The sequence below is a fragment of the Nerophis ophidion genome, linkage group LG09 (genome assembly GCF_033978795.1).
Source record: "Nerophis ophidion isolate RoL-2023_Sa linkage group LG09, RoL_Noph_v1.0, whole genome shotgun sequence".
NCBI classification, from domain to species: Eukaryota; Metazoa; Chordata; class Actinopteri; order Syngnathiformes; family Syngnathidae; genus Nerophis; species Nerophis ophidion.
The window spans coordinates 19,678,231-19,702,025 of NC_084619.1; the positions used below are offsets into that span (position 1 = coordinate 19,678,231).

Sequence of the window (23,795 nt, forward strand, 5' to 3'; positions counted from 1 at the left end):
GTGAACATGGGGATGGGTGAAATGCAGAGGACAAATTTCATCACACCAAGTGTGTGTGTGTGACGATCATTGGGACTTTAACTTTAATATCTGACTTGTAGTAGTTCTACTTTCTGTATTAAAGCTTGAATGCAAACAAAGACACTAACCTGTGGAGACAGGGCATTGGGAGGTTGAGTGAAGAGTGTGGAGTGAGCTGTTGACCGGAGACCATGTGCTCTCCTGACAGTCTGGCGAGTGAACGGAGGCGAGAGTACCTGCTGCTGATGAGAAGACACACAAAGAAGTTGCAATAAGTTGGGGAACATGGTCCTCAGCTCAATTTGGCATAGATAAAGCACAGCAAAATACCAGCAGGGCTTATAGTGCCTTCTTTAAAAGTGCGCTGAAAAGAGGATTAAAATAATGAAGCGTGAAAGTGGATGCTGTTCTCATCACAGACTTCAGCAGTTTACTTTTTGCTGTGATTAAATATGAACTGGGATCGTAAATGTCTGTGCAAGATGTGATCAAATTTGACACAAGATGTGATCAAATTCGACACAATCCCCCTGTGGTTAAAAATATTTTTTGCAAACCAGCAATTATAGTCTACAAACAGTGCAAATGATGTGTTGTTGTTGTTGTACCACTCATCTTAACTCCTAGAGTTAAGATTAATATTAGTATTTGTCTTTGCCAGGAACACCTTACTTAACTGACTTAAAGGCATTGCAGTAACTATTATCCAATCCAATCCAATCCACTTTATTTATATAGCACATTTAAAAAACAATAACGTTTCCAAAGTGCTGCACAGCCATGTTAAAAACAATATTATGCTCCACCAATGACTGAATAAAACAAAAAATGAATAAAAATAAAACCAATAAAAACAATATAAAAACAAATATGATTAAAAACTATTTTAAAGCGTAAAATCAATTAAAACAGTAAAATGAAAATCAAAGTGTATAAAAAAACACGTAGTGTTAAAAGCCAAAGAATAAAAGTGGGTCTTAAGACGAGATCTAAAACACTCCACTGTGGAAGCAGTTTGAACATGGAGCGGCTTGTATTACTCATACAAGCCTATGCAAAATACTTGCTTTTGTAGTAAACTGCACCAATACATTTCAAGGCCATGATAAATACATTTTTAAACACGGAAAAAAAGAGCAGATTAAATACACAGTAAAAATAAAACACATTAAAAATAAAACATATCCCAGCTTTTGCGATTTGATTTGAGATATAAGTTACATTAAATGGCTGTTTGCAACTTGCAGCTCACATTTTTAGCTGGCTTCTGTTAAAGTGTCTGTATTTTTTACAATTTCTAAATATCTGAAATAAATATTGTTTGTTGATCTGTGTATCTAGTCTGGCGTTAAAGTTGTCTTGTACATGAATACACACCCACAAAAGCAGTCCCAAAGAAGAAACTAACAATTTGCAGTCATGTTGTTGCTATGATAGAGTATACATTCAATTTTAGCCAACGTTAGTATCCAAACTTTGCCCGACATACAGTAACTGCGTGAGTCGACCTTTGTAGTCTATAAGCTTCTTCTTTTTCTCTATGTTCTTGTTATAGGACATTCATCCTCCGCTGTTGCCATTTGAAATACAAAGTAATGTAAAGTTCTTATTTATTTATGTCAGTAAACTCGCCTTGAAAGCGCTAAAACATACTTGTGTAGTGAGTTTACATTATTCACCCAAAGAACTTTAGTTATTAGAGAGTTCAGGTCGGACGGTTTTTCACGGGACACTTTTAAGGTATTGTTGTTGTTTCCGGATGAGGAGATGCTGCTCCGTTGTTTATATAAGTCTGAATGTCATTAAAACAGTTAGCTCCATCTTTTGACACTTCTTCTACTGCAGTTCTAGCAGGCTACACCACTACAACAAAGATGACGGGGAGAAGACGCCCACAAAATGGCGCATCCGGAAGTGACCGTCAGAAAGCGGCTTGTAGACGAACTGTAAAACATAATCTATGCCAGTGTTTTTCATCCACTGTGCCGCGACACTAGTGTGCCATGAGATACAGTCTGGTGAGCCGTGGGAGATTATGTATTTTCACCCATTTGGGTTAAAAATATTTTTTGCAAACCAGTAATTATAGTCTACAAACAGTGAAAATTATGTGTTGTTGTTGAGTGTCGTGCTGTCGAGAGCTCGGCAGTCAGTAGGTGGCAGCCGGTAGCTAATTGCTTGTAGATGTCGGGAACAGCGGGAGGCAGCGTGCAGGTAAAAATGTGTTTAATGCTTAAACCAAAAATAAACAAAATACGAGTGCCCCTTAAGAAAAGGCATTGAAGCTAAGGGAAGGCTATGCAGAACGAAACTAAAACTGAACTGGCTACAAAGTAAACAAAAATTGAATGCTGGACGACAGCAAAGACTTACTGTGGAGCAAAGGCGGCGTCCACAATGTACATCCGAACATGACATGACAATCAACAATGTCCCCACAAAGAAGGATAAATACGACTGAAATATTTTTGATTGCTAAAACTAAGTAGATGTGGGAAATATCGCTCAAAGGAAGACATGAAACTGCTCCAGGAAAATACCAAAAAAGAGAAAAAGCCAGCAAAATAGGAGCCAAGACATGAACTAAAACACTGCACACAGGAAAACTCAAAATAAGTCATGGCGTGATGTGACAGGTGGTGACAGTACACCTACTTTGAGACAAAACCTATATTGCTTGGTTATGGTTTAAAGTCGTATTCAACAATTGTGACGACGACGTTTTGCTGTCAACTGAGATTTGTTATTTAATGATTTCTGATGGTGGTGTGCCTCTGGATTTTTTCAATGCAAAAAATGTGCATGGGCTCAGAAAATGTTGAAAAACACTGATCTATGCAACATTTTGACCAAATACACCATTACATGTGATGTAGTCCACAAGGAAGTGTTTTCAATTCAGAAAAAGAAAAATATAAATATGACTCCTTGAATGCGGCTTATAATCCGGTACGCCCTATGGTCCGGAAAATAGGGTACTCTATTACTACCACCTAAGTGACAACTGGTGAGACCCCACACTAATTTATATGAGTGATAGTAACATGTTGTTAAGATCTATGCTGCTGTTTTGTTTGGCAATAGGGGTAGCAAACAAGTTATGTTCTGCACAGTAGTTTAAGATTCAATATATGTTCATGTACCGTTAGTTTACCATTTCTTTGAGTGGTGCATATTTGTTTCAAATGGACAACACATCAGAAATAAAATTAGAAAGAGCATCTATCAGAATGTAAGGCACTATTTGAAGAACTCTTGTATTACCATTAGCACCAGCGCTTACAATAACACTTGATATAGTATTGACCATTAAAGTAGGTGATCCAGAGTCTTCATGGCGATGACAGGGAAGTTATTCTCCTTGTTACATTTAATGTACCATTAAAATGATTTCAAATTTATTTTAAAACAGTAATACTAGGTTTCATGCCCAACTAATTTCTGGGCTGCAGGAATAAGATGGTGTGCAGGAGAAAACCTTTCAGACATGTGCAAATCCTGCCAGCAAACCACAGGAAGGCTCCAGGTGGCCCATCAGTTCATGCTCTGAAGCGAAAAGGCAAACTACTGATCCCACAAGCCCCCCGACTCCATGTGAATTAATTAATGGTAATTACCTTGCTTACATATAAAATAACGTGCGGATTATGTCATACCATGTCTGTTGTTATTTAACTCATAAGTAAGATAATAAGAGTAAACCTCAGATTTAATTGGTAGAATTTACATTTCATTTAAACCATCGGGGGTTCAGGCAAAATTGACAAATGTTTCCCTTGCATATAAACGGAAAGATGGCCAAAGGTTGCCGATAAATACAAAAATCCATCCATCCATTTTCTACCGCTTACTCCCTTTTGGGGTCGCGGGGGGCGCGGGCGGTAGGCGGGGTACACCATGGACAAGTAGCCACCTCATCACAGGGCCAACACAGATAGACAGACAACATTCACACTCACATTCACACATTAGGGCCAATTTAGTGTCGCCAAAAATACTTTCCATTAATAATAATGACATGTAAGTAGGATTCACAAAACCAAATGAAGCTACTTTGTCCGCAGCAAGGCTAATTCAATGCCTGACCGCATTTCTGGGACCAGAAACGACAGTGGACAGTATAGCCCACCATTAAGATAAGCAGTGAACCTTGGTACTATGATCGAGTGTTGCTGCAGGATTATTGCCTCAACCTTATCTATTCCAAGTCAGGCATACTGCAACAACCCATGCGAAGGGTGTGCCTTCAAGACTTCAGTGACTCTCAAGTGCTTTGGAGTATTATTAATGTGTTACCACTATGGCATGATAATGACAGATAAACAATATTTGTATTATTTAAAATCATTGCGATTCAAGCCACACAATGCAGTTACAGGTATAATTTCAATGGGGTGGAAACTGCCTTGCAGTTAGATTACATAGTACTTTATTTATTGTTGACAGTTGACAGATCAATTAAACTAATAACAAAAAAACGTCCCAAGTTTCAATACAAAATCTAGCATTTGACAAGACATTTGCATGTCATGGTTTCCTTTATTTTAGTTGTGGACTATACAACCATATATGCCAGCAAACACCAAGTGTGTTAAGAGTATCAACTGCGGCCTATCTTCACTATCGGGTCTGTTGGTTTGCGGGGGAAATGCCCCTTCTCTATATCTGTTGATTCGACTGTCAGCGATCAAACAGCAGCTGTTCTTACCGGATAGTGCCGACATCTACAACAAAATAAGATGAGTCATAGGCCAATCTATACGTGTACAAACCTCTTAGTTTCCTTGCATAAAACCCAGCAGGTTAAAATCACTACTAGCACTGTTTCTTTGTAGATACAACACAACTTAAAGTTAAAGTTAAAGTACCAATGATTGTCACACACATACTAGGTGTGGTGAAGTTTGTCCTCTGCATTTGACCCATCCCCTTGATCACCCCCTGGGTAAGTGAGGGGAGCAGTGGGTGGCAGCGGTGCCGCGGCCGGGAATCATTTATGGTGATTTAACCCCCAATTCCAACCCTAGAAGCTGAGTGCCAAGCAGGGAGTCAATGTATTCCATTTTTTTCGACTTTGGTATGACTCACAACCTTCCGATCTCAGGGCGGACACTCTAACCACTAGGCCACTGAGTAGGTTGGTTACAAGGGCTAAGTGCTTTCTTTCTGTACAGCCTGAGATCTGACAATAGACTGAATGATAAAAGCAATTAATGGTTATGATCTGACAAAAAAAAATATTTATGGTTGCAAAGCTACTGTTTTTGTTTGTGTTGTATGAGCAATCTTAGTACAGCTATATAAGCTTAACAATACTAGTATATAGAATTCTGGCTTACACAGACTGCGGTTTTCAATTATATTAAGCTTCCACATAACACATTTTGGGGTCGCGGGGGGTCGCTGGAGCCTATTTCAGCTGCTCCGAAAGGGACAAGTGGTAGAAAATGGATGGATGGATAACACAATTTGTATTCTTCATTGTGTAAAAATATGTTAATAAACACTTTAACATAAACATAGAACCCCAACAAGTGAAGGTATATTTACAGATAGGTGACAATAGAGTCTTAAATATTTACACAACATTAACATTGAATCTTCCCCTTAAAATACCTTTCAAAGTTGGTCCTTCTTTAGGAATAAGGAATCACGAAACATATTCATAACAGCAATGCAAACTCAGGGTTTTTTGACCATATTTAACCTTTCAAAATTTGGACAAGTTTTACTGATACATTTTAGTATAAAATACCAGTCATTCCAGCACCTCACCATCATTCACAGTCAATTTGCTGACACCGAGCACCACCTGTTTCAAAGAAACATATCCAAGAGAGTTCAGAACCTAATCCACTACTCTTGTCACCTTCTTACAAGAGATCTACATATTAATCACTTATAAATGAATTGGGTCTTTGAAGCATTTGAGACAAAATAAACCACACTACTTTGACTTCAAATTTCCCCATTATTGATAAAAGAAATGTAATCTTGTGCTCATTCCTACTGTGAATTCCTAAAGTCTTGACCAAAGTGATCCCAGTCAGTTTTAATAATTGGAAATTAATGATTGGCTGAGATGGCTCTTAATGGAAGATTTATATTCAGTAGTACCACAGCTCAGAAATACTAATGATGAATCATAGACACTCCAGATTCTGCATTAAGTATGTATCCATGTTACAGTACTGCAGAAAAGGCTTATCAATTTTAACTATGGGCACATGAACCCAAGACTATTAATATAATTATGGCTGTTCCAATCCTTATATAGTAAATAATGTATGAAGTGCGCAATGTAGACAATATAAATTATGTAAATTTGGCCGACGGTAGAGGTTTTACTACAATTGTCATATTTTTGACAGTGACAAGCAAACAACCATGTCTTCAACGCAATGTAGAGTTTTCACAACCCGCTATTGTCCCGCCACATTGCGAGTCACTAATTCTCGCCTCCATGGCGGCAAATAAACTACGTTTTCTTAAAAATAGCTTTATCACTGGATGACCAGGATTATACACAGCAGGACACAATCTGTCATAACAGCCGAGTTAAATGCTCTTGAATATGAACTGGGGAAGGGGAGGGGGCCAATACATAAAACACAGTAACGATAGAAAATACAGTATCAGTGGAGTGACCGAATTGTTTTTTATGGTCTTTTTTTTTTTTTTTTTTTTTTACATTTTGTTATTGTTTAGAAACTCTGAAAATAGGCCCCAGGACACGGGGGATTTTAAAGAGGAACTGTACGTTTTTTTGGAACTTTGCCTGTGGATTTTTAAAGATGATAAATGCTTGCAAGATGTGGCTAATGGGAGTTACCATTGTAGCCTTCAAAGCCCTCTAAAACATATTAAAAACCCTCTATTAACGTTTTATATACACGCTGCAATTAAATATATAAGGTAGTAACAGGACTTGGAGAAGGCATTCGACCGTGTCCCTCGGGAAGTCCTGTGGGGAGTGCTCAGAGAGTATGGGGTATCGGACTGTCTTATTGTGGCGGTCCGCTCCCTGTATGATCAGTGTCAGAGCTTGGTCCGCATTGCTGGCAGTAAGTCGGACACGTTTCCAGTGAGAGTTGGACTCCGGCAAGGCTGTCCTTTGTCACCGATTCTGTTCATAACTTTTATGGACAGAATTTCTAGGCGCAGCCAAGGCGTTGAGGGGTTCCGGTTTGGTGGCCACGGGATTAGGTCTCTGCTTTTTGCAGATGATGTAGTCCTGATGGCTTCATCTGGCCGGGATCTTCAGCTCTCACTGGATCGGTTCGCAGCCGAGTGTGAAGCGACCGGAATGAGAATCAGCACCTCCAAGTCCGAGTCCATGGTTCTCGCCCGGAAAAGGGTGGAGTGCCATCTCCGGGTTGGGGAGGAGACCCTGCCCCAAGTGGAGGAGTTCAAGTACCTAGGAGTCTTGTTCACGAGTGGGGGAAGAGTGGATCGTGAGATCGACAGGCGGATCGGTGCGGCGTCTTCAGTAATGCGGACGTTGTATCGATCCGTTGTGGTGAAGAAGGAGCTGAGCCGGAAGGCAAAGCTCTCAATTTACCGGTCGATCTACGTTCCCATCCTCACCTATGGTCATGAGCTTTGGGTCATGACCGAAAGGATAAGATCACGGGTACAAGCGGCCAAAATGAGTTTCCTCCGCCGGGTGGCGGGGCTCTCCCTTAGAGATAGGGTGAGAAGCTCTGCCATCCGGGAGGAGCTCAACGTAAAGCCGTTGCTCCTCCACATCGAGAGGAGCCAGATGAAGTGGTTCGGGCATCTGGTCAGGATGTCACCCGAACGCCTCCCTAGGGATGTGTTTAGGGCACGTCCAGCTGGTAGGAGGCCACGGGGAAGACCCAGGACACGTTGGGAAGACTATGTCTCCCGGCTGGCCTGTGAACGCCTCGGGATCCCCCGGGAAGAGCTAGACGAAGTGGCTGGAGATAGGGAAGTCTGGGCTTCCCTGCTTAGGCTGCTGCCCCCGCGACCCGACCTCGGATGAGCGGAAGATGATGGATGGATGGATGGAGGTAGTAACAGACATTTCTAACAATATGGAACATGTACAATATATACGGTATTTTGGTCATTTAAAGCAATACCTCAACTTCTTTCTTTGGCACATTTATTTCCATTTCCACGGCAGCACACTCCCTACTTCCGGAAACAAAGGCTTGTGTGTGTTCTAATCATGGCAGACTTGGTAACACACAATGAAGACAACTATTTTTGGACAAATGAGGATTCACAACCTTATCTTTTTGAAACTGAAGATAGGGGGGATGAACTGCTACTTATAGTAGCGAGCACGAACAAACGGAGCAAGCGGAAGACAAGAGAGTGAGGTCAGACTGCAAATGTGGAACTTGGAGTCCATCTATGACGAAATAAATGGAGTGCTTATACAAATCAACTGGAAATGTTCCCGGCCAGCTTGACCAAAAGTTTGGTCAGTCTATCCTAGCCCGATTCCTGCTAGCACCGGACATGTCCTCTTTTGCTAGCATGCTAGCAGCGACCGGGCTAGGATAGACTGACCATACGTCCTCTTTTCACCGGACATGTCCTCTTTGGCGGAGCTGTCAAGGCAGAGTTTCTTAAATGCCTCAAATGTCCGGCATGTTGAGTTATGCTTGCGTGTATTAACAATGTACGTTCAGGGTTAAGAAGTGGTTAAAAACAGAACACATTGTGCGAGCAACAGCAGAATTCATGAGGGAGGAGCAGAGACAGAGAGAGCGAGAGAGTTATGATTAACGCGCATGCGTCACCAGGCTCTGCTTTTTATCCATTGATTTATCAGATTTATTTTTTTATTATCAATAGCTAGGGTGTCAAAAGTGTGCCCCAGAGGCCATTTGCGGCCCACAGCTATTATTTTAAAGGCCCACGGCACATTCTAAAAATACCATTAAAATAAACAAAAACATAACAAAAGTGAAATACAAAAGCTTGAAGGTTAAATGTAATTTAGAAAAAGTTGCAATGTTGACTAATAAAACAAAGCTGTTTTTTTTTCTTTCAAACTGTCATTGCTCAAAACATAATATTGAATCAAAATCAATGTTATTATGAATTATTGACCTATCCAAGGTTCCCATTACTTCACATCAAATATTACACTAAGAAAAATATTTTTGGTGGAAGATTTTGCAAATTTTGAAAATAAATAACCAAAAAAAAATGTATTTTGTTGTTTTCTTACTCTACCGAAAATGAACTGAACCGTGACCTCTAAATCGTGGTACGTACCGAACCAAAATTTTTTGTGTACCGTTACACCCCTACGTACAACCCTAGTATGTAATAAGTTATTCTTTATTTGTTCATCTCGCTTTCTATTCTTTGTCTGTCAGTTCTTCAGGCATTGCTAAATCACCATCTCTGCATTAGTTACAGAGTGACAGTCAGCCTGAGGGAGGTGGGGGAAATATACATTAAGCCCATATAGTAAACCAGTGGTTACCCATGCAGGGCACAGAGAATGGGCGACTGCTGAGTGACTTCAAACAACGAAAGACCTATTAGAGAAAATTTACCAAGTCAGAGGGGCTTCCCTGAAACTTCACTAATGACGAGCAGGAGCTTAAGGATATAAAACAGCTTGCTCAGGGAAACCATGGATGTGGGTGAAGGTGGATATTTAAAGTACTATTCACACCATGAGTCAGATTTCCATCTAAATGAACTGCAAATTAGTTTTAAAAAATTAAAGCCAGCAGATATGGTAATTTGCATCTGAGCAGGAACCTCGAAAAGTTGGCAGCAATTCTCACTTCTACAGCAATGTTCTCTACGGTGTTCCTCTTCTTTTTCAGTTTTTACAGCAGAGTTTGCAGAAACTGCTACATTCTCATTTAAAAGACAAACAGCTGATCGGGTCATGTTTGTCACTGCCAAGTGCATACATAAACATAATATATCGTGGTAAAGCTGGGAATACAGTGTCCGATATTAGGTGTAACTCAATCCTACTCGAGTAAATCACCTGGGAGAGGAAGCTTCTCCAAGATGGTGATTGAAGTGCCACCACAGTCCAGACTCGTGACTATGGGACAACCATGACTGGTCACACTATACGCTAAATCTGTATGCCACAATAAACACAGGGGAATATTTTTCAGCCATCTTAGGACAAGCAATATTAATACTTAAACAACACATTTTGGTGATCACTTTTACCTTGGTCCGTAATTAAACGTTCACAAATAGACACATATACAGAATAGCTGCAACAAAGAGCCCATAAATAACATTTAGTGTGCATATTTTTCAGCCTCTTTCAACTGTGCAAAATTTACACCAGAAATGAATTATCACTGGAGGCAGCCAACCGTTACTTGTTTTCCCCCTACACTGCCACATACCACCAGACTTGAAACAAAAAGACCTAAAAAAAGTGTGACCAGTAGGGCTGTGTTTGATGAACGATTTTAGTAGTTCAATCTGATTTGTTGGATCAGTCAACAATCATTTGAAGTTTTATTATTTTATTTTTAAAAAAACAGCTAATGGGCATTACCTCAAATCAACAGACCTCATTTGCGACGTATTCAACCCCAAAGAAAAAGGCTCAAAACTCTCAGATAGACAAATGAATACTGTTAGGATTACATAGGCTAGTGACCTCCTCTGATCGGCCCCACCAGAGAGTAAGAAGAAAGTGTTACCCGGCTGCGGGAGCAGGCATGCCTTCAAATGGAGTCAAGCTGCACTTCTGTGATTGGATCACTTTGGCATATTAATAAAACAAACCAAAAATGATTATGGTTTGACTGTAAAAGATGTTTGGTAATGTAACCCGTGACATTTCTACCTACATAAATGCTTTTATTACTCTCTATTAGGGTTGTACGGTATACCGGTATTCGTATAGTACTGCGATACTAATGAATATTCGGTACTATACCGCCTCTGAAAAGTACCGGTCCACCAACACCCCCTCCCTTTTACCCCCCTTCCCCCAGCGCCCTGTCATTGTCACGTTGTGTTATTGCTGGTTTACGAGCATGTTCGGCAGTGCACAATCACGGAGTACTTACAAACAGACACAGTGTGTAGACAGAAAAAGGAGAACAGATGCATTTTGGCTTAAAGACCAAAGATAAAGGTGAAGTTATAACACTGAAACGCCCACCTGAGGAGGTGCTTTAAGACAAGGCTAGCTAGCTAGCTAGCTAGCAGCTAAAGTCCAGCCCCAGTCGGCAGTGTTTTAGCTACTTCTAAATCACTAATCCTCGCCTCCATGGTGACAAAGTACAATTCTTACAAGTATCATCCCTGCAGGATGAGGAATAGCTAAACATGCGTGACTACACACCGTAGCTCACCGGCGTCACAATGTAAACAAACGCCATTGGTGGATCTACACCTAACATCCACTGTAATGATACCAAGTACAGTAGCGTATCTAGTCAATACTACTACGATTTTGTAAAAAAAATTTGGCATCACAAAATCTTCTTCAGTTTATTTAAAATTTATATTATGTTTATAAACTCAGGAAAGATGACCCTGGACACATGAGGAATTTAAATATGACCAATGTATGATCCTGTAACTACTTGGTATCGGATTGTTACACAAATTTGTGGTATCATTCAAAACTAATGTAAAGCATCCAAACAACAAAAGAATAAGTACCAGTACCAAAATGTTAGTATTGGGACAACATTACTCTCTATTATGTGCTTAATAGTGGCTACGGCTCTAACAGAGCGCCAAACAGACAATCAAACTTGACTATCTCGAGGAAGTAAAATAGTTGTAACAAAGTTAGCATATGTGATGGATTGTTATAGTTTCCAAAGGGAAGCAGTGAGGGAGGCCTCCTGCCCAAGTGAAGTGGTTGGAGCTACATCTCAGTGCTGAGGTGGCACTTGTGTCCAATTTCCGGCGAGTCCCACCAGGGAAGACACCGGAGATGCACGGAGGCATGGCTTCGTGTACATCGGCGGGCTCCCTTTTGGCGTCTCCCCTCTCTGGGACTTTGTGTTCTTGACTCACCTACTTCCAACAGAATAATGTTTAATGTTGAACCATTCAACTACCAGGTTGATAGTCAAATTTGACTCCTCTAAATTGAATTATTGAACTGCCAATTGTTATACAACACCAGTAGTGACCATCTTAATATAATACACCACACTTAAAGCATAAACGATAGACCAGGGTTATATCATCATAGAAAATTTGCCAAATTACTCGATGACGTAATGTTGACCATGCCCCTGACCACACCCACTGACCACGCTCCCACAGGTTAACTTGGCAGTCTCGGGGAAACCCTGAATAACCCTGAAAAATAAATTTTTCCCTTATGTAGTTTATTTATTAAAGGGGACCTATTAGGGCTGTGCGATATTGCCTTTTTAATATCTCAATGTTTTTAGGCCATATTGCGATAAACAATATATAACTCGATATATTGCCTTAGCCTTGAATTAACACTCGGTACATATAATCACAGCAGTATTGACGATTCTGTGTGTCTACATTAAAACATTCTTGTTCATACTGCACTAATAGATGGATAGATATATAGATATGACTTTACTGATTCCTTCAGGAGAGTTCTTTCAGGAAAATTAAAAAGTTCCTTCAGGAAAATTAAAATGTATATGCTTATTTTAAACTTTCATGCAGAGAGGTAAATCACAACTAAGTCAAATGACCAAAACTGTATTTAATAAACAGTTATCAAGCAGTGGCACAAACATTCATGTCATGTTGAAACAGAAAGTGCAAGATTGTCAGATGCATTTTAAAACAAGCTATTAGTGCACTTTTGTGCATGATGTCACTAAGATGACATATCAAAACAACACTAAATCAAAGTGTACTTTTTGTACAGAACGCCACTACAATAGTTAAAAACAAATTAAGTGCACTTTTGTCCAAGATGTCACACAAGATATTTCAATAAGTGTCTCATAAAAATGAGCTGCATATCAAATAGTATATGTCCTACGGTGTTGATGTGGTAATAGTTGCTTCGGCATTTTCTGGGTGTGGCACAGAACGGACATGTAGATATGCACAGTTTGAAGCACTCTTCATTCTCTAGCCGGTGACTTTTCAAATGATGCTACAAATTAACACTGCAGCTACTTTTTGTAGCAACGCTTCCACCGCATAAATGTTCAGCATATTCCTGCTTGAAGTCAAACCACTGCCAGACGATGAACCCCGCGCTGTTTTTCTTGGGAATTAATTATTTCTCCATTTGTTACCAGATTCGCACCTTCTCTCAATCGTATTACCACTCGCAACGCACCGTCAGCATCACACAGGGTTTCCCACACATTCATTTATTTGTGGTGGCCCGCCTCAAAGAATTACGGCCGCCACAAATAAAACTATTTTTTTAAATGTTTAATTTTTTTTTTTTTTTTTTTTTTTTTTTTTTAGCTTTTGACTCGCTCGACCCCTCATAAAAGCAATGGGACTCTGTCTGTGAATGGAGCTTGTAGTTACATATTAGTTACATATTATATAAATATGTAAATATTATATAAATATGTATATAAATATGTACATAAAGTGTTGTAATTATATTCCAACTCCGCGTTCTTCTTGGTCATCGCCGCCGCTGCTGTCAGGGTCCACGTTAATCAATTCATGGTACAAGCTAGGGTTGTACAGTATACCGGTATTAATATAGTACCGCGATACTAATGAATCATTTTCGGTACTATACCGAATATGTACCGGTCCCAAAATCCCCTGCGCCCCCGCCGTCGTCACGTCGTGTCATTGCTGGTTTTACAAGAAGACGAGCATGATCGCCGGCGCACAATCACGGAGTACTAACAAGCAGACACCGTGTGTAGACAGAAAAGGAAAAAAGGACACATTTTCCCTTAAAAACTAACGATAAAGGTGAAGTTATGACACTGAAACGCCCTCAGGAAGAGGTGCTTTGAGACATGGCTAACTAGCTAGCGGCTACCGTCCATACGCTGTCGGCAGTGTTGTAGCTACTTCTAATTCACTAATCCTCACCTCCATGGCGACAAATAAAGTAAGTTTCTTACACTACACACTGTAGCTCACGACGTCAAAATGTAAACAAACGCCATTGGTGGATCCACACCTAATATCCTGTAATGACACCAAGTACAGTAGCGTAGTCAATACTACTTTATTAGGTCGATATTTTCTTTCATCACAATATCTTCTTTTGTTCTTTTTTAAATATATATTATGTTTATAAACTCAGGAAATATGTCCGTGGACACATGTGGACTTTTAATATGACCAATGTTTGATCCTGTAATGGCTAAAATTTGAGGTATCATCCAAAACTAATGTTAAGTATCAAAAAACAGAAGAATAAGTGAATATTACATTTTAACAAAAGTGTAGATAGAACATGTTAAAAGAGAACTTAAGCAGATATTAACAGTAAATGAACAAGTAGATTAAGAATACATTTTCTACCGCTTGTCCATAATAATTTTGACAAAATAATAGAATGTAAAATGACACAATATGCCCATCCATCCATTTTCTACCGCTTATCTCAATATGTTACTGCATAAATCAGCAGACTAATTAGAAACCTTTTGTTTGTTTACTTACTACTAAAAGACAAGTTGTCTAGTATGTTCACTATTTTATGTTTAGGAAAAAACTTGCAAATAACAAACATATGTTTAATGTACCCTAATATTTTTTGTTAAAATAAAGCCAATAATGCAATTGTTTGTGGTACCCTTCATTTAGAAAAATACCGAAAAATATCGGAATAATGTTGGTATCGGTACCAAGATATTGGTATCGGTACAACACAATTACACACACATTGATAATACATTTAAATATTATGTGTGAATGTTATGTGTTGTATTATTCTTTTCTATTATATTACAAGTATGATTCTATAGCTCCATCAATTACTTATCTGGATACTAATCAGCTTTTACTCCAACTTTTGATTAGCAAAGAAAACGGATACTTTTGAGGTGGTTTCGGCTCAGTGCAGATTTTATTCCAAACTGCACCCCTGCATTCTGTGAGAAATGCACTGCAAGTTTTTTTTACCCCAGGGCAAAATAAGAGGCACCTGTTTGAGGTGAGCACTCCTGTAAACTAAATGCCAGTATTTGAGGAGATACCTTTGTCAGTTTGGTATGCACCTAATGATGCAGTATGAATTTTAGTTTTAATTATAATTTCAATTTTCCTGAGGGAACTCTCCTGAAGGAATAAATAAAGTACAATCTATCTATCTATGCACTGAAAGTCGGTAAATGGAAGAAATGCCAGGAGATGCTGTAAGAAAGCTACAATCCAGACAGAAGGGGGGATTACTGCAGAAGTTACCGCCTGAACAAACATAGAAACACTTGCCCACGCACATGCGTGATGCAATCAAAACTTTTTCACATACGCATATCCAAAATCGGGATTATGGAGGCGGGTGAGTAGAGAGTAAGGCTTTCAGCTTGCCATCTTCCGTTGCAGAGCTGATGAATGGATAGGCTTTAAAGAGCTTTCATTCATAATGGAGGGAAGCAACAAGCAGGCTTCAACCCAGGTGTTGAGTTGGAGAACAAAAGGGGTAGAAAAAATTAAACTAAAGGACAAATTCAGTCCTGCTTGAATAATATTATCATAGTTTCCTCAATGAGTAATCTGAACAAAAATCATGGAGATAGTTTAAAGGAGCCATACACCTCTAAATGTCAGAGGAAATTCCGGCTTAATATTTGGAGGCCTAGTTGTATTTTGCTTTTAAATTGTCCTCCTAGGGGCTTGTAAGTAAGGATCAACTCAATACGAATGAAAAGGAAAAGACAGGAAAGACATTTAAAAATAGCCCAGGAGACACCCAAAAACATTGCATGGAATGTGTTATTTGCTCAATTTCAGACATAAAAGGCACAAACGCCCCTCCGGCCACTGGGGTGAAGCAGACGATCAGCAATACAGAGAAAAAGCGTGGGTGTGAAAAGGAGGAGGAGGAGGCGCACGCGAGAAGAAGTGAGTGAACGAGCACCAGAGAGATGAGGGGAGGACTGTGGAGAACATTCTGACTCCGTGGGCGTCTCCCGTAAGCTTGTCTTATCTTAACAAAGCACTCATTTTCAACGTCAACTACTACGTGACACCTTGACGTATGCATGCGTCTCCAAGGTCAATTATGTAAGTAAAACAGGTAGACTGGGTCTAAATCTGCCCTGTGACATTAGAAAACTACATGGCCACAAAGTAATTTGCTTTCTTTTCTAATGAAATTATTAGATTTAATGGATTAATCGTGGGCTTCACGGTGGGAGAGAGGGGTTAGTGCGTCTGCCTCACAATACGAAGGTCCTGCAGTCCTGGGTTCAATCCAAGGCTCGGATCTTTCTGTGTGGAGTTTGCATGTTCTCCCCGTGAATGCGTGGGTTCCCTGCGGGTACTCCGGCTTCCTCCCACTTCCAAAGACATGCACCTGGGGATAAGTTGATTGGCAACACTAAATTGGCCCTAGTGTGTGAATGTGAGTGTGAATGTTGTCCGTCTATCTGTGTTGGCCATGCGATGAGGTGGCGACTTGTCCAGGGTGTACCCCGCCTTACGCCCGATTGTAGCTGAGATAGGCGCCAGCGCCCCCGCGACCCCAAGAGGGAATAAGCGGTAGAAAATGGATGGATGGATGGATGGATTAATCGTCTCAGCCCTATTCCGGACAGTTAAACATAAGTAGGTTAGTGCGTTTTATACGCTACTTTAGTTCTTTGTCTGAATAATTTCACTTGATCAATCATTTGCTAACATTCCACACCACAAAATAATACAATTATCTGTGTTTTGTGTTGATTACATGAAAAAAAGTAAAAAGGTTAGTTAATTTACTGATTTTGCTGGTGATGAATACTTAAGTGTTAGTGGAATATTCTTATCAACACTGGCATCGAATTTAGATTGGATATTAGTCAGTATCGTTTAAATCAGTGTTTTTCAACCTTATTTGAACCAAGGCGCATTTTTTTTTCATTTAAAAATACCAGAATAGCAGAAAACATTCAAAAATGAAACTCAGCAGCTGGGTGTGAGTTTTCCTTGCCCTTTTGTGGGTTCTTCCGAGGATGTTGTAGTCGTAATGATTTGTGCAGTCCTTTGAGACATTTGTGATTTGGGGCTATATAAATAAACATTGATTGATTGATTGATTGGACAATAAAAAGTTGTTCTCGCAAGTGTTGGATAAGAATTTAAACCATAACCAAGCATGCATCACTATAGCTCTTGTCTCAAAGTAGGTGTACTGTCACGACCTGTCACGTCACGATGTGACTTATTTAGATTTTTTTTGGTGTATTCCTGTGTGTTGTGTTTTAGTTCTTGTCTTGCGCTCCTATTTTGTTTTTTTTTCCTGTTTTCTTGGTATTTTCCTGTTGCAGTTTCATGTATTCTGCACACCTGCTTTGTTTTCGCAATCAATAGTATTTAATTTGTGCGGACGCTATCCTTCTTTATTGGGACATTGTTGATTGTCTTGTCATGTACGGGTGTACTTTGTGGACACCGTCTCTGCTCCACACGCTTTAAGTCTTTGCAGTCGTCCAGCATGTTGTGTTTTGTCAATGCCTTTTCTTAGTAGCACTCGCCTTTTGTTTATTTTTGGTTTAAGCAATAGATACCTTTTTTTACATGCACGCTGCCTCCCGCTGTCGTCTGCATTTTGTGATCATGAGAAATCTGCATCGTCGTCTCACACAACGTGTTCCCGACATCTACAAAGCAATTAGCTACCTGCGCTGTAATGACACTCAACACCGGCACATTAATTGTGACTTATAATTACTGGTGTGTAAAAAATACTTTTAACCCAATTAGGTGAAATTACATAATCTCCCACGGCACACCGGACTGTATGTCAATGTGCGCCGGGGCACAGTGGTTGAAAAAGACTGGTTTAAATAATATTCAAAACATAAACTTCACTTGCTCAATGACTGTGCCCGCAATCCATCTATATTTGGTTGAATGCCCATCCGTACTCAGAACAGAAATTAGTTTTTGCTTCAAATAGTAATTATAATCAGATGTGTTAGCAATTTAAAAGTTGATGGAATGGTCACCCAGTTTGACATGATGAGTCTGTGCTGTACCTAGTTTGACACATAAGTCTCATTTTTATGGTCTTCTCCTCTGCTGGGCTGACATCCTATGCTAGATGGCTGGCCTCAGGACCACTTTCAATTAAGAAGACATGTCATTAAGTCATAACTGCCATATGATAGGAAAACACTGCATCAGTCAGATAACATTACACAATATTATCCAGCCTTGTATACATTGTAATTATTGAAATAAAGATATGGTACAATTAGAAGTTGTTGGCCAATTAGAAGGTGGGACTGTATCTCAGTTTACCATATTGTAAGGCATGTTAACTTGTCAACTGTACACATGTCTAAACATTGAAAATAAACTTATTGAATAAGATGAATGCTATGTAAAGAACATGTTGAAATTGGAGGCATTGAACTAGATAACCTTCACATAGTCGGTGAAGAAAAGGACATTTCCAGCGTTCAACCAGTTACCCTGACAACGGCAGCACTAAGGTGTTTGAAAAGCTTAGAACACATTCTGACATTTAATTTCAAAATCTTTCAGGACATCAAACCGCTATATTTTTTGCTAACCAGAAATCATTAAGACTCACGCCAGTGTAATATTCACATATATCTTTAGAGCATTACATTGCAACACCCTTGCTGCAAACAAAAGCAATAAATATTAATGTTACCATTCTCCAGTCACAATTCCTCGTTGTTCCATTCAAATACTTTCATTTCAGCGCTTTATCCACGTTAGAGTTCATGTGCAGGTTGGGTTATCTCCGGGGTTCACACCTTCAGACGTAAGCAGAGACTGAGCAGTGCAAGTTGAAACTACAGCTTGAGGCAAACTGCTGTTGTATTTTAATGCTTAAGCAGCGCAATAAAGCTTGCCGTTTGTACTTCTTGCTCACAGCCAAGTAGTTCTGGGTTTGAATCTTGGCTTGAAACATTTTTGTGTGGAGTTGGCATATTCTCCCCATGCTAGTAAGGGTTTGTTCCAATTACTCCATCTCTCACAGTCCAAAAACATGCATTTTAGGTGAATTACAGGCTAAATTGTCCATAAGTAAGGTGAATTTGAGTTGCCCAATATAGACGATATAGTATATAAATTTGACCAACGATAGAGCTTTTAACATTGTCGTTATTTTTTGATAATGGATGTTAATGACACATTCTAACAAAGTCCTGTACATTTGACAGCGACGATCGAATAAACGCGTCCACAATGCAATATAGTGTCCTTACTAGTGGCTAATGTGCCTCCACAGTGCAAAGCCACTTGAAAGTCAGCAACTCTCGCCTCCATGGCCGCAAACAAATTACGTTCACTGGAGGAAGAATATAGTTAAACATGCTAAACTGTACACACTGTAGATCAATATGCTAACCACTAGCTGCTAAGCTATAGCTTTTGAATGTAAACAAAGTGGGCAGACTCATACAAATATCGATAGTAATGATACTAAGTATAGTATGAGTTTATTTTTGGATTGATATTTTTATTATCAAAAAAATGTTTTTGTTGTTGTTAACAAAGTCAGGAAATAAGGCCCTGTACAGAAGAATGTTAAGAACAAAAATCAAAGGATTTAAATCAGAACCCAAAGTAGGATCAATTAAAATATTTAATTGATATTGTTACACAATCTTATGCTTTTGTCTAATTATAATTGTGATTAAAAATGGAATCATTGACTGAGCTTGAAAATATGAAGTATCAGTATCAATATTTGTATGATCAATACTGCCCCTGTGACTACTTGGTATTGAATCGATAGCCAAATGTGTATTATCGCCCAAAACTAATGTTAAGTTGCCAAAAGAACTGTAGCTCGAACCACGTTACAGCAGAAAAGAATCAGTTATTAGCAGTAGATTAGCAAGTAGATTAATAACAGTTTTGACAAAACAATAACTCTGGAAACTATGCAATATGATACCGCATTTGTCGGCAGCCAAATTATTGTAATCCGTTTTGAAATAGTTATATTATAATTTACATGCCAAATAATATATCCGGATATATATCGTTATTGCAAGAGGCTGCAATATATACCGCGGTAGAGATTTAAGGCCATATCGCCCATCCCTACTGTGAACACAAGTGTGAATGGTTCTTTATCTATAAGTAGTACATGTCCTGTGATAAATCGGCAACAAGTTCAAAAAAATGATAAACTAATCACTGTAATTGTCTGTCATAGCCTTTCTCAAAGAAAAATCATGCCCTATGCTTAGGTTGTTTTCGGCTGTACGAATCGCTCAAAACTCGAAAAGGATAAACGTTTCTTCAGAGTTTCTTGCGTATTCGAGAAAAAACAATGCCTATTTATCCGGGAGAGTCTTGAAACAAATTTCCTTGACCAGCCACACACAAAGAAGTTGTAGACCTCCATGTCTGTTTTGTCGTGTAGAATGTCTGGAGCACAATCATTCAATATATCTGGGAACGCGGCCGACGTATAATCCTTGATATCACTCGACCAATCTCTTTTTGATAGAGTATATAGGTATCTTTTTCATTGCATAGTTAGATTTTTTGCTCGCATCTGCTTTTTGCAGGAATACTAAACCCCCCTGTGTACTAAGCTAGTTTGCATGCTGCTTGCTGTACAACGGATTGGTTGACTAAAATATTTTTCACTTCTAGGATCAAGTCTTGTGGCGGAATACAAGCAATTGCTTAAAACTGGATATATGATCTGCATTTCTCAAGATAATTAGACCTACTCCTGAATACAGTATAATGTGGGGTTTGGATGTTCTAAATATAAATGGTACATATAATCCACAAATAACATCAGCTGAGTTTTTCCCATATCCATAAATAGAGCTCCAACCCCACCAATGGAACACAATGCTATTTTGAATTGGTATGGTATGTACTGTAGCCTCCAAACAACCTGTCACATGTAGCTTTTGACTCAAGCCTCTCGATTCTGTCATCAATTGTCTCCTGTAAGAAACAAAAACAGTGGATTTAAACTAATATATTTTACAGCTTTGGACCAAATATGGTGCTGAGTAGCCACAGGCGGGAACAGACCCAAATGTTGTTCGTTTGGGTTAAGTGAAACTAACAACCTTCGGGGTGTTTTTGTCCAATCTCCCAAAATCACAGCAGTATTATTCGAGTCCCTGAGGACTGAGGTGACTCAGACCTCGGCAACCACTTAACAAGAAGTGCTTTCAAATTAGCTTTCTGCCAGAGCAACACAGTCCTGATTTAATATGAAATTACAGAACTTCTGTTAACCAAATGAACCCTGAATTCTGCCCCCAATTCTTTATGTTTATAAACAGAATGCAAACCGTTTCCATGGTAATTCTGTACATTTTCCCGCAAAAGCGTCCTCACCAACATCTCCTCCATCCTATTTATAGACGAGTGGCTGACTCGTTGGATGGCAAAGGATGAGTAAGACTGAAGTGAAACTGAAAACAGTCTGTCTGGAACTCTGCATGCTGCATGGATTTATCCTTACGGCTTCATATCAAACAAAAGACGTTGAACAAGCAGAACAATCCTTAGTGTTATTACAAAGACCAGCTTCAGTGTGTTTGAAGCACAAAAGGCTGTGTGCTTGGAGCTGATGGAAGACCTGCAGTGTATCAATGCCACTGAGATCATACAATTTAGAAATTGACTAAACAATCCCAGAAAAAATACACCTCTTAAATTAGAACTTTATCATGAAAGGATTTACTCTGCACGTTTTGTTTTTTTGGGGGATTTTTGCAACACTAATTTTAAAAGAAGGACCCGTAACAAACAAGGGAGAATGAAAACAGAACACATAATTTACTAAATGTAAATTATGTGTTAAATTATGCTTTGTCACTTCAGAATACATGTTTTATATTTGTTGTTTTCATATTTTTACTGTCACCTAAAAAATCTGAAAAGCCCTGAACTTGAAGTATTTCAATTAAAACGAATTACATTTGTGTGGCAGATCAAGAGATTGATATATATTTACATTTGTGGCCTCCGATCTGATTAGTTTTTTTGGACTCGAATCCCATTCGATTTCGAGTTCCAAAACAAATCTTTGACGATATATTATTGAATTGAAAATGTTTCATAGCAAGTAACTAAAGTAAACACAATAATACATTTTCATAAAACTTATCTGAATAAATTTAGAATTTGCTAGTAGTGTTGTAAATCAGGTGATGTATGTGGTATTTAATGCTACATACATTTATTCAGAACAACATACAAACAACAAACTACAATTGGCTCCCATTTAAAGCATTTTGGTTTTGCCCTCAAAGTCTTCCTGTATAATACTCTAAACAATAAAAAAAAATACGTACGTATATATGTGTATGTATATAGGTTTAAATACATACACACATATGTATATATATATATATATATATATATATATATATATATATATATATATATATATATATATATATATATATATATATACACACACAGTCGTGGTCAAAAGTTTACATACACTTGTAAAAGAAAATGTCATGGCTTTCTTGAGTTTCCAATAACTTCTACAACTCTTATTTTTTTGTGATAGAGTGGTTGGCGCAAATACTGGTGGGCCCCAATAAACATTCATGAAGTTTGGTTCTTAATTAATTTATTATGGGTCTACTGAAAATGTGATCAAATCTGCTTAGTCAAAAGTATACATATAGCAATGTAAACATTTGGTTACATGTCCCTTGGCAAGTTTCACTATAGTAAGGCGCTTCTGGTTGAAATTTTGACCACTCCTCTTGACAAAATTGGTGCAGTTCAGCTAAATTTCTTGGTTTTCTGACATGGACTTGTTTCTTCAGCATTGTCCACACGTTTAAGTCAGGACTTTGGGAAGGCCATTCTAAAACAACAATTCTAGCCTGATGTAGCCATTCCTTTACCACTTTTGACGTGTATTTGGGGTCACTGTCATGTTGGAACACCCAACTGCGTCCGAGACCCAACCTCTGGGCTGATGATTTTAGGTTGTTCTGAAGAATTTGGAGGTAATCCTCCCTTTTCATTGTCTCATTTACTCTCTATAAAGCACCAGTTCCATAACAGCAAAGCAGGCCCAGAGCATAATACTACCACTACCACCACCATGCTTGACGGTAGGGTTTGTGTTCCTGGGATTAAAGACCTCACCTTTTCTCCTCCAAACATATTGCTGGGTATTGTGGCCAAACAGCTCAATTTTTTTTTCATCTCACCACAGATATTTTCCTCCAGAAGGTCTTATCTTTGTCCATGTGATGTCAGATGAAACAAAAAGTATGGTTTTGTGCGCAGTTGGGTGTTCCAACAGGACAATGACCCCAAACACACGTCAAAAATGGTAAAGTGTGCAGTGCGTCTCCCATAATAGTGTGACCTCGGACTCCGTTAAGGTAACGTGTGGAGTTCCCAAAGGTTCGGTCCTTGGCCCTGCACTCTTCAGCATCTACATGCGTCCGCTGGATGACGTCATACGCAAATACGGTGTTAGCTTTCACTGTTATGCTGATGACACCCAACTCTACATGCCCCTAAAGCTGACCAACACGCCGGACTGTAGTCAGCTGGAGGCGTGTCTTAATGAAATTAAACAATGGATGTCCGCTAACTTTTTGCAACTCAACGCCAAAAAAACGGAAATGCTGATTATCGGTCCTGCTAGACACCGACCTCTATTTAATAATACAACTTTAACATTTGACAACCAAACAATTAAACAA

General features: G+C 39.0%; 1 protein-coding gene across 2 annotated transcripts in view; it reads right to left on the minus strand.

The window, feature by feature from the left end:
* Positions 1-23,795, minus strand: part of mcu (mitochondrial calcium uniporter) — a 159,510-nt gene that overhangs the window by 91,139 nt on the left and 44,576 nt on the right. Inside the window, exon 2 of one of the 2 annotated variants that reach the window (XM_061910494.1) lies at positions 150-260. In XM_061910494.1, the coding sequence (XP_061766478.1) occupies positions 150-260 (111 nt within the window). Of the gene's footprint in view, positions 1-149; positions 264-23,795 lie in introns of both variants that reach the window. The other variant, XM_061910493.1, reaches the window with a different exon arrangement.